At 36.2% G+C, this 12,970-nt stretch overlaps 1 protein-coding gene across 1 annotated transcript in view; it reads right to left on the bottom strand.

Annotated features, from left to right (window-relative positions):
* Nucleotides 1-9,771, bottom strand: part of si:dkey-191m6.4 (rho GTPase-activating protein 22) — a 39,573-nt gene extending 29,802 nt beyond the window's left edge. Inside the window, exon 1 of the mRNA XM_007233570.4 lies at nt 9,332-9,771. Within this exon, the coding sequence (XP_007233632.3) occupies nt 9,332-9,374 (43 nt within the window). The 5' untranslated portion in view covers nt 9,375-9,771. The remainder of the gene's footprint in view (nt 1-9,331) is intronic.
* Nucleotides 9,772-12,970: the final 3,199 nt, after the last annotated feature.

Genomic DNA, 12,970 nt, shown 5'->3' with positions numbered 1-12,970 from the left:
TATTTTTATTATAATAATGTTGTTTGGGTTTCCACATATATTTAGATATATAGAATATCACTGAATGGAATATGCATCTATATGTGTTTACTTATGTGCAATTACACTCATACCAAAAGGGTTCCACATAATATGTGATATAATATATGTTATGTATGTGTGTGTAAATTAGAACAATATGCATAAAACATCATAACTAAATAAATACATGTGCATTGCATTAGAAATTCTATTTATATTTTATATGATCAGCACTCCCATACAGGCTGCGCTTGCATGAACCACAGGGGCTCTCTCATCATGTATAATTTATAGAAATCAATCCCGTGCACACACACACACACACACACATGCTCAGACACACACACACACACAGAGCGTGCTCTAGCCTCCGGGCTGTAGACACTCAGTCAATGCATGTGTGGCTTTGTGAAGGAAAATCAATGTTTTTTTCCTCCTCTCTGTTTTATTTTACACTCTTATTCATGGGGGTCAGAGAGCACAGAGAAGGAGGCAGTTCTGTATCAGGTACAGCCCAGTTTACTCAGAACAGCTCCACCAATATTTCAAATAATTCATCAATCCGTGTTTGAGATTAATACGTTCAGTGTTGAAGGCTGTGAGAGCAAGTTATCTCTTTTTCTGCTGCTGAAAATGACCTAAAAATGGCAGAAGTCTGTAGTGACCACTAATGTAGAGTTGTGCTGTTGGTAAATTTGATCTAAAATACGTACAGCACCTAACTCACAGTATTAAATAAAAGCATGTTGATGTAAAGAACAGAAGGTAATATAGGGGGAATGACTCCACATTGATGGTGAGTGTCAGTGACAAAAGGACATGCCCAGTATCAAAGGGTGCCATTGATTAAAACTGTTGAAACCAATTCCTTATAATATGCCTTGATCTATCCTATTATTAGTTTACTAAATTGAGTTCTGGTAAGCAGAATTGGTCAGGGCTACTGTATGTTAGCAAAAAAAGTGTATAAATAGTGTTTTTTTGTCGTCCTATCCGAATTATTTCTAAGAATATGAAGCTAAGTTATGCTTAATACAGGTACAGAATGAGTACATAGTTCAGTGTGTACACTGTAAGCCCAGATAAGTTTAATTTACTTAAAAAAATTGAGGAAAACGGTTGCCTTAAACAAGTTAAGTAATGGGGAATGAAAACTTAAGTTAGCTTAAATTAAAACATCAAGTTAATACAACAAAAGGGGATTTTTTTCTAAGGTAGACCAGGGGGAATCACTACACACTGACGGTGAGTGTTAGTCAGAAACTGTTGGACACACCCAGTATGCAAATAGATTGTGACATAAGCCAATGGAAAAGAAGCTGCCAATGGCGACAGTCTAAACTCAGTGATTATAAGTTGTTTTAACTCAAAGATCTCAGTTTAAATAGTACAGTATATGCGCCCACAAATGTTCAACTAACTCAAAATGGTTGAGTATTGTTTAGAAATTTCCAATTTTATGTAAAACAGACTATAACAGAAATAATTTGAGTTAAAACAAGGTATGAGTTTACAGTGTAGCATGTATGATATATCAATGTATCATTGCACAAGGCTCTTAAAGGAAAACACAGCCATGATTATTAAGAGTACACACCTTTTGCACGTTTTAAGACACGCAAGTTGTGCTTTTTGCGCCTTCCTGATACCAATGATACACCTACACTCCCTAAATCTAGCTGTGTGCTAACACAGAAAGAACATTACAAACATCCATGCAGAAAAAGAAATTACCCAGAAACTAGAAACACTGACGCTAATTATACTACTGAATAATGTAATAGTTATTGTAATTTATAACAAAAGGAATATGACATCTGTGAGTTTGTGTGGTTGTTGCACCATTTAAGGCAGAAAGGGAAATTTAGCTAGCTTGCTATTGAAATGCACTACAAGCTATTGTTATACTTGCTGTGAAAAAAGGGACTATAATGCATTCAAACTAATGAATATTGTAACTTATAACAAAGAAAATACTAGATTTGTGGATTTCTTTGCTTGCTTGCTGTGTAGCCCTAATCAGGACACTTTAACTGGGATTGCACCCTATCATATACTTCACTATTGTATTTAACCCTTGTGTGTTCATTTTTCATCAAATAATACAAAAAAAAATATTTTTTCTAACTCAAACTGATTGGCATTGGCTAATTTTTCGTGAAAAAACATACTTTTATTTTACATACAGTATGTTTGGCCAAGGGCTAATAAACATTGCTTCATTTGTAAATTTAAATCTAAACAAATTTTCTACTCATATCTTGAGTTAAATTCATTTTCTTTTACATTTTATTAAAAAAACTAATTAAAAAAAGAGTAGCACTTTTTGAAAGAAATGTAACATAAGAAAGGTAAAGGGCAAATATTAACCATGTAAGCTGTTTATATTGCTTGCAATTTAGGTGAAGCAAGCATGTGTAAAGCATTTTAATGTAAAATTGCTTAATTTTGCTGAATTAAATACAAGTAACAAAGAAATCGAGTAACAAAAATATGAACACCACACAAGGGTTAAGTACTAAAATAATGTATCTATATCTACTGGAGTATTTTTTTTCCTGCTTCCATTTTCACTTCAGTACATATTTTGGATGAGTTTAATACTTTTACACTGATGCATTGTTTATTCCACTGCTTTCTGTAATAACTACACTAATAACACATTACTATACTTTTACATTCAGTCCTTCACTACTACATTTTATAATAAACTACTTGCTTAAATACTTAAGTACAAAGAATGCTGAATACTTTAATACTTCCAATTAGGTGTGGAGCTTAAAGAACATTTTAACTTCCACTCAAGTCACTTTTTGACACTAGTACTTTTTACACCTCTGTCTGGGATAGCATACAAACAACCAAACAATTTCCCAGCAATCACCTGGGAAAAAAAAGAAAGCAGCAACAATATCCAGTGTTGGGCACGTTACTTTTTACATATAGGTGGGTTAATATCAATATATTTTGCCTTTTGTGTCACAGCAAGAAACACTGCTTTTTTTTATATATATATATATTTTTTTCCAAGAAATCCCTGTCCACCCTGTCTGCCATCATGGGATAACCACACCCCTTTAAGAAAGTAAACCTTTAATATTAGTGACATTACAGCCTTCACACTGTTTTATTTATGAGAATGAAGAGATTTCCCTTAACAGTTTTCATATTGTCTCCATACTTAGCTGAAGTAGAGCTTAACCCTTTCAGACCTAATTTATGTTCTCTCATGACACTAATATTCTAATGTAAAATGTGTATAAAGTTTTAATCCAAATAAATAAAATATTTGAATGGTTTTAATGTCCATTACATTAAAATCTGTGTTTAATGTTTTTTTTTTGTTGTTGTTGTTTTTTTTTTTACAATCCATCCCTTAACTCTAGTGCTGCCATGCCCTAATGTCTGGGTTGCTGTTTTACTCCAGTGCAGTGGGCGGGGCTAAGTTAACGTCTTATTAGCTTGTAAACTTTTTCATTGGTTGGCATGGGGTCTATTGTGAGGGACATCAGGTCACAATTAGTGTTATGTGCCAAAAAAAGAAAAAAAAAAAACATAAAAAAAAGAAAAAACATGATGTTTTTGAAATGGATACAGGGTCTGAAAGGGTTAAGCTCTCCACCCTGTGATGGTAAAATATCATGGTAAGTAATAAAACAAAAATGAAAAATGATTAATGCTCATCTGATTTTGTATCTGTCTGTATTTTTGTATTCTAAAATCCAATTTTTGATTTGTATTCTGAAAAATGTGGTTGCGACTTAATGACCATTAGAACATGTAGATCTTGAGGAAGTAAAAAGTGACAATAAAGCTGGAAAATATGATTTCTTTGTATTCTAAAGTCCTACACACATATAAAGCCTGCGTAATGACGCTTATTGCTATCTTACACCCCACCAACGGTCTATTTTACACCTTCTTTAAACCATCTGCATCCTTTAAATAGTAACAGTGCTTGTGAATATACCTACACTGATGGGCGTGGTGGTCACGAATGAGGTGTGTTAAGGTAAATATCTGGCATATTGCTATCTTGGCAATGGAAAACACAGGTGCCACACTGACTGAAAAAAAAAACGTAGGCAGATGGAAAGAGTCAGATGTTTATTACTATCTTGGCAGTGAATTGTCAACACAGACGTGTGCCCAATGTGTGTATACCCCCTCAGTATACACACACAACTTTAACATCAACACGAGATGGTAACACTTTATAATAACTTTCATTAATATATTTTTAACTAATGATCATTAGATCAAATGATGAACAAAGCAGTAGTTCATCAGAATTTGAATATTAACAAATGCTCACACGACACGTATTTATCAGCATGAATATTCACATTAAAAATGTTTATCAATTGCAGATCATGTTGCCAATACATTTATTAGTAGTTACAAATGTGATAGCAACTTTTTAGTTTCTTAAAATGTGAAAAATACCAGTTATTAATCATAGTTAATGGTATATTAATGAAAGTTATTATAACGTGTTACCCGCGAGATATAGGTTTTTGTTATATTACTTGTCATTTTACTTCTACTGAGAAGTGTTGGAGACAGGTTGTATGTGCACCATTGAAATAGCAATCTGCCAGCACACCTGGCTCTTAAAGGGAATGGCAAGTAACACACAGATTGGTTTATTTCATGTTACGCCCAAATCACAATTCATGATTAAGATTAAGATAATTAGTACATGCCTTTTGTGCATTTTGAGCTGTGCAAGGTATACTTTTCCCATCGTTATGATAGCAAAGAAACACTGACACACCCTAAAATCATGCTGCATGGTGCACATGGTTGATATATTGCTCCATGTCAGAGACTTTATCATGCTGACACTGATAAAAGCTTTAGAGCTGCTCTCAGTTTAGCCTGGTCTGTAAACTCGAGGCTGTTTCCCATTATTTCTCTTTTCTTCATCTAGCAGCAGCAGCAGCAGCAGTGTAGTACACACTTCTGGAGTCTCCCTGACGTGATGATTCAGACCTTCCCTGCTTCTGTTCCGGGCGTTTCTGGGATGTGGTCTCTAAAAAATCTGCTGTTACTCACAGCCAGAGCGACTGTAACACAGATCACTTTCAGAAACACCATCAAACACACTGAGAAACGACAGCTCTGTTCAGCTTTTACCTCCATGAGTCATTATCAGAATACCGTGCCTTTTACCATTAAAACTAAATTAAGATTATTTATTTCGTGGACTATTAATCATATTTATACGACTTCAGACTACCCAGGAATCATATATTCCAGCTTAATCACTATTTATTTTTTACTTGTTTTTACTAGTGCATTTCAAAAAATTTGAATATCATTGAAAAGTTGCTTTATTTTATTAATTCAGTTCAAAATGTGAAACTTGTATATTATAAAGATGTATTACACACAGAGTGATCTATTTTAAGTGTTTATTTCTTTTGTTGTTGATGATTATGGCTTACAGCCAATGAAAACCCAAAAAATCAATTGGTACTTTTGGCACTGTGGGCAGTGTGCCAAGTCCTGCTGGAAAATGAAATCCGCATCTCCATAAAAGGCAGCAGATGACATGTCTCTTCAAACCATCACTGATCATCCGTAAATTTTACATTTCATTTAAAGGAAATCAAGGGAGCAGAGTCTGGAGGAAGAGTGGAGAGACACACAGTCCAAACTGCTTGAGGTCTAGTGTGAAGTTTCAACCAATCAGTGATGGTTTGGAGAGACATGTCATCTGCTGGTGTTGATCCACTGTGTTTTATTATCGAGTCTAAAGTCAGTGCAGTTTTGTTTTCCCAGAAATTCTAACAGCACTTCATGCTTCTCTCTGCTACTGACAACTTTTATAGAGATGCAGATTTCATTTTCCAGCAGGACTTGGCACACTGCCCACACTGCCAAAAGTACCAACTGGTGTTATATAATGTTCTCATTTTCTGAGATACTGATTTTTGGGTTTTCATTGGCTGTAAGCCATGATCATTTCACATTTTGAACTGAATTACTGAAATAAAGTAACTTTTCAATGCTATTCTATTTTTTTGAGATAAAGATAACCCTGCTGTGTGTGAATGGGAGAGTGTGTGGTGTTGAACAGTGTAACAGTGTAGCCTGTATTTCATTGTTAGCCGTAGCATAACGAGGCTGAGGCTGTGAGTTGTAATTTAAGTCTTATTGTGTGTGTTGTATTGTTCTGTGGAGTGTAATTACAGGGTCATAGATAGATCATACTGTTTAATGTGTCAGTGTGTTATAAGAGCTATGGGTATTATGGAGTGGGGTGTAGTAAATAGCACTATAGTGATGCACACAGAAGCTTCAGTTTACTGTCAATGAAGATTCATCACAGTTAAAAATGTTACTCAGTGACTGTGGAGGATCATATCTGCTGCACACAGACAGTTATTATCTATAGCTTAGTATAGTATGCTAAATTCATCGATCCATCATACGATCCATCTTTAACAGTAGAAAATATGAATTATTGGTTTCAGTATTGGCAGTATCGATATTAGCATTAACCACAACAATACATTAATGTTTGGTATCATTATCTGCAATATTAGTAAAGATATTTACTATCAATTGGTATTGGTATTGTTATCAATCCAATCTTTAAGAAATTAAAGATTGGTATCACCATTGGCGTTATTGGTAAAGGTATTGACCACACAAGACATTAATAACTGTTATTGGTATCAGAGTTATTGGGAAAGGTATCGACCACTACAAGAAATTAATGAGTGGTATCATTAATGTGAATATGCATAAGAAAAGATATTGATTAGCAAGATTTTAATAATTGTATCAGTATCTGCATTATTGGTAAATGTTTTGACCACATCAAGATATTAATGATGGTATCGGTATCAAAGCTATTGCAAAATATACCGACCACAGTAAGATATTAATGATAGGTATCAATATCCGCATTATTTGCAATGATATCGACCACAACAAGATAATAAATATTAGTATGAGTATCAGCAATATTGGCAAAGGTATTGACCACAAGAACATTTTAATGATGGTATTAATATTGACATCATCGTTATTGGTATCGACCAAAACAATATTTTAAAAAATCAAATACATTATTTTGGGACAGATATCGACCACAGCAAGATATTAATGATTGGTATTTCATCAGCCTTATTGCCAAAGGTATCGACCTGTATAAGATATTAATAATTGGTATTGGTATTGAGCACTACAATGTATTAAGGAAATAAATATATAAATATAACTAAATATTAAAAATATAAATAAATATAAATATAAATAAATATATGAATAAAATAACAGTTTTAGTATTAACATTATTGCTAAAAGTATCAACCACAAGAATATATTTACAAATTTGTATTTGTACTATTGGTGAATCTACAAGAAATTAGTGATTAGTATCAGCATTCTCGGCAAAGGTATTGACTACAACAGGTTATTAGTGATTGGTATCAGCATGTACATTATTAGTAAAGGTATTAACCGTATCAAGATAATAATGTTGAGCATTGCTATCAGATTTATTGGGAAAGACATCGACCACAGCAATATATTAACGGTATTGGTATCAGTATTGATTGACAAAGAATCAACTACAAGAAAATAATAAATACTGTCATTTGTATCAGCATTATTGGTGTTCTTATTGACTACAACCAGAAATTAATGATTATCAATGATTAGTATCAGTATCGTTGGCAAAAGAATCAACCACAAGAAAATATTAAAGATTCATATTGACTACAACCAGAAGTTAATGATTGATATCAGTATCAGCATTATTGGTAAAGGTATCAACGATAAAAGGAATAAATGACTGGTATCATTATTACCATGAAAGGATCAACATTATTGCTAAAGGTATTGACCACAACAAAATATTAATAATTGGTATTAGCATCAGAATTATTGGTGAAGGTATCGACCACAAGAAGATATTAATGATGGGTATTGGTATCAGCATTCTTGGCAAAGATATCGACCACGACGGGATATTAATGATTGGTATCAGTATTGCCATTATTGATAAAGGTATCGACCATACAAGAAATGAATGATTGGTATCATTATTACCATTTTAGGCAAAGGGATCAACATTATTGATATTGACATCAGCATCTACATTATATAGGTATCAGTATCTTCATTATTGGTAAATGTATTGACCACAACAAAATATTAATAATTGGTATTAGCATGATAATTATTGGTAAAGGTATTGACCACAAGAAGATATTAATGATGGGTATTGTTATCAGTATTCTTGGCAAACATATCAACAGTAACAATAAGTTAATAATTTGTATCCTTTTTACCATTATAGGGAAAAAGCATCAACATCAATTGTATTGATTTTAGAATTTACATTATTGGCAATGGTATCAACCACAACAAATCGTTAATAATTGGTAATAGCAGCAGAATTATTGGTGAAGGTATCAACCACAAGAAGATATTAATGATGGGTATTGGTATCAGCATTCTTGGCAAAGATATCGACCACGACGGGATATTAATGATTGGTATCAGTTTTGCCATTATTGGTAAAGGTATCGACCATACAAGAAATGAATGACTGGAATCATTATTACCATTATAGGCAAAAAGGATCAACATTATTGATATTGACATCAGCATCTACATTATTGCTAAAGGTATCAGTATCTGCATTATTGGTAAAGGTATTGACCACAACAAAATATGTTAAAATTTTGTATCAGCTTCCGCATTATTGGTGATGGTATCGACCACAATGAGATATTAATAATTGGTATCAGTATTGCCTTTATTGGTAAAGGTATCGACCATACAAGACATGAATGATAGGTATTGTTATTACCATTTTAAGCAAAAAGAATCAACATTATTGATATTGGTATCGGAATTTACATCATTATTGGCAAAGATATAGAAGATATAGATAACAAGCATCTACTCTTTTCAGTATTAATTTCAGTATTAAAATTGAGCATGAGCAGATGGTAATGGTTGGATGCACATCTTTGCAAATGATAAATTGTAAATATATTTAATAATAATACATTTATTAGCAGAGATGTTTTATGATGTGATGTATCGGTGCTTCCATATCAGTGATGTGAAGCTGTTCTGACAGCAGCAGTAGTAGTAGTAGCTGTAGTAGTAGTAGTAGTATGTGTGAGATGGGATGCTGAGAGCAGCTGATGCTGAGAGCGAGTGATGCTGATGCGAGGGTGGGTGTAGCTGTGGGTGTAGCTGTGGGTGAAGCTGCTGTAGGTGAAGCAGTGGGTGATGAAGTAGGGTAGTAAGCAGATATAGATGAGCTGTATCACCGTACCTCGCCGGGTCTGTCTGATCTTCGGGCTCAGCATGGCTGTCATGGTTGCGCCGTGTTCTCTCCGCTCAGCATATTCGTCCTCCACCCTCCGCTGCTCTCTCCCTCGCTCCCTGTCCTCTCCTCCTCCACCGCTTTCCCCTCCTCAGCCCTCCCCTCTCTCTCTTTCTCTCTCTCGTTCCTCTCGCTGTGACCTCACAGAGCAGGCGGGGGAGGGATTCCTCACACACGTCGACGTGTTCACACACACTGGTCCACACCCACTCTGAGCTGCATTATTCATCCCCCTGCTCTACGCCGCTCGTCATCCCTCCTGGCTCCAGTAGTACGACTCTACGAAGCTCCGCCGCTCCGCCGCTCCTATTAATTGGCTGCAGGCATGCAGGGCCCGGCCTCTCTCTTTCTCTCTGGGGGACTCTCGGCTCCCTCTTCCTCTTTTTCTTCCTTCTTTCTTATTCTCTCTCTCTCTCTCTCTCTCTTCGTAAGCATGCCCTCAGAAAGCTGGATAATAGCTCCTGCTCTGCCACTTCAATTGAATCAGCCCACAAGATCACAGCTGCTGCTCCTCCTCACAGGCAGGGTGGGGGAGGGAGGGCCTTTAGCAGCAGCACCACCACCACCACCACCAAAATCAGCGGTGATCTGACCTCGACCAGGCAGCAGTAAAACACGGCCTTCACCACGGTCGTTCACCACGTGTGTTCACCGCAGTCGTTCACCACGTACGTTCACCACAGCCTACAACAAAAATGAGTGTCGCACATGGGTTCTGCTGGTTTAGAATGAGGGAGGCGGATATCCACATCTTTCCTGCTTCAATTCCCAAGGATTTCCTCATGCCTTTTATCAATTAAATTAGTATTTGTACTAAAGCACAGTAAGATATTCAAGATTTGGTCAATGGTCTTAAACAATAGGTATAGGTATCGACACTACTATACTGTAATTAGTTATTGACTTTAATCAGTCTGGGAAAAGGGTACAAAGTCATTCCTAAGGCTTTGGGACTTCCCGAACGTGACAAACCAACCGTAATTACTCCAAAAGGGCATGCACAACTCATTCAGGAGGTCACAAAAGAACAGTTCTGCCTCAGATAAGATCAGTGTTAATGATTCCATAATAAGAATGAAACTGGACAAAATATTGGTACTAATATTGGTATTAGTACCAATCACAGATATTCAAGATTTGCTTAATAGTGTTAAAGATTGGGTATAGGTATCGACACTAATACATTGTAAACCCACAATTTCTTTAAACTCTGAAATAAAATTCTGTTTTGCATGAAACTGGATATTTCCTTACATTTTTACTTACATGTTTCAGTTAAAATGATGATTTCATTTATTCATGGAAAAAAGGCAATCCAAACTAACCTGGCCCAATGTGAAAAGTAAAATCTCCCTCTCTGAGGAACCATTTAAATAGAACCTGTCTGACAACATAAAGCAGGACAAAATATCTCAGCCAAAAAGCAAAACATAATTATGCTCCCTCTCTGAAGAAATCGAAGTACAGATGAGAAAACAAAATCAGTCTGGAAGAAAGGATACAAAGTCATTTTTAAGGCTTTGGGGCTTTCCAAGCTTGACAAGCCTACCGTAAATACTCCTAAAGGGAATGGCAAACTCATCCAGGAGGTCACAAAAATAAAAAAAGGTCAGTGTTAAAGATTCACTAAGCGCTAGCTCTTTGACCATTTAGAGGTAAGTATTATCGGCCTGTAGCCTGCCGCTAACCCTGGCTAGCACTGCTGGAGCAGCATTAGCATTACTGCTAGCGGTTAGCCACTAATGCTAATGCTCCATCTTTAGTAAAAAACTGTGAATCTAAGCTTACTGTAAATAAACGGAATCGCTTAACTCACCCAAATAAACAATTTTCAGAGAGAAATCTGTGTAGATTCACATCTAGTGCTTGATTGACTTGCAGTTTTGCAGACTTGCAGAATTGCAGTTTTGTTTACTTATAGTGGTGGTAGTTTTATAATTTGTGACTGATTTGATGCATCAGGACCATGGCAACTTGCTGTAAAGGATGAAACCATAAATTCTATTCACTACCAGAGAATCCTAAAGCAGAATGTCAAGTATTACCAGTAATAGTAGTTTTTTGGATTGGTAAAAACAGCTTGGATTTAAAAAAGGCTCCACAATATGTCTGAAGGTTTTTTACTGCTTTTAACACGTCAACTCCAAGAACTGACTGTTCACTTGTTGCCTAATATATACACCCCACCCCTTGACAAGTGCCCAGTGACAATTGGAACCAAATCATCAATGTTATTTACATCACTTGACAGTGGTTGTAATCTTATGGCTGATTTTCATAGAGGCCAGAGGCAACTCCTTATTTAAATCTAGTACTGAATCCTTTCATTTACTCAGCCAGGCCACCTTAGCGGCTATGCTAATTAGCACAGCAGCATAAATGCAGATTTATTAACTGGCATTTAGACAGTGAGAGCCATTAATCATGATGACACATTGGCAGCCTATCAGCGGTATCATGCATTAAGGCTTTTTATCCAGCTGTTAAAGGGAGCGAGCCTCTCGGGAGATACACACTCCACATGATAGCGCTCTGCATCACCCTTTAATGCACAATTTAATGAAGCAATAAAATCCAGTAAGTTGTGCAGAGTACATGTATTAAATATTCTGTATAGATAGATTATTCCATTTTCAGTTTTAGGTAAAAATCAGAAGCACATAGAAGTGGTTAAAATTCTATCTCTAAGAAACCCTTAGAGAACCTGATACATCATCAAAATTAATAAATACATGCATAAAAAAATAAATGAATAAAAAGAACACTGCTTTATTGCCAGACTACCACTTGTGGTCACTGTTGTGATAGAAATGATACCTGGCTACTGGACGCCAATTATTTATTACCCAACTCTAATTCATTGGGGACAGTAAGCTAAAGTTAGCATATTCCTGTTCCACCTTAAATCATGCAGCAGTTTCAGGTGACAGAAAGTAAGTGCTTGACTTTTTTTAAATAATTTTTTTCTAATTTTTCCCATTTTCTCCCCAATTTACACGGCCAATTACCCAGCCCACTCATTAGGACTCCCCCTATCACTAGTGATGCCCCAACCCACCAGGAGGGTGAAGACTAACACATGCTTCCTCCGATACATGTGAAGTCATCCACCACTTCTTTTCGAGCTGCTGCTGATGCAGCATTGCCGAGCAGCATCATAGTGCGCTTGGAGGAAAGCACAGCGATCTGATACATCAGCTCACAGACGCCCTGTGCTGCAGACATCACCCTAGGAGTGATGTGGGAAGAGAGCGCCATCTACCCACCCGGAGGGAGCAGGACCAATTTTGCTCCCTCTGAGCAATGGCAACTTTGATGGCAAAGCTGCATGAGCGGGGGTTCGAACCTGTGACCTCCTGCTCTTAGTGACAGCGCTTTAGACCGCTGGAGCACTCGGCGCCCCCTTAATTTTTATTTTTAATGTTTGATAATTACTAAACACAGAACAATATCAAATGATTTTAAAAGGGAGTTTTTAGGGCACAAAGTGATCCAGTGGTCTAAAGCGCTGCGACTATGATTGAGAGATTGTTGATTTGAATCCCGGTCATGCAGCTTGCCATCAGATGCATCAGCCCCAAGAGAGCA

Source organism: Astyanax mexicanus, chromosome 15 (genome assembly GCF_023375975.1).
Source record: "Astyanax mexicanus isolate ESR-SI-001 chromosome 15, AstMex3_surface, whole genome shotgun sequence".
NCBI classification, from domain to species: Eukaryota; Metazoa; Chordata; class Actinopteri; order Characiformes; family Acestrorhamphidae; genus Astyanax; species Astyanax mexicanus.
The sequence above is the reverse complement of the archived record's forward strand: the minus strand, read 5'-3'. Positions and strand labels throughout refer to the sequence as shown.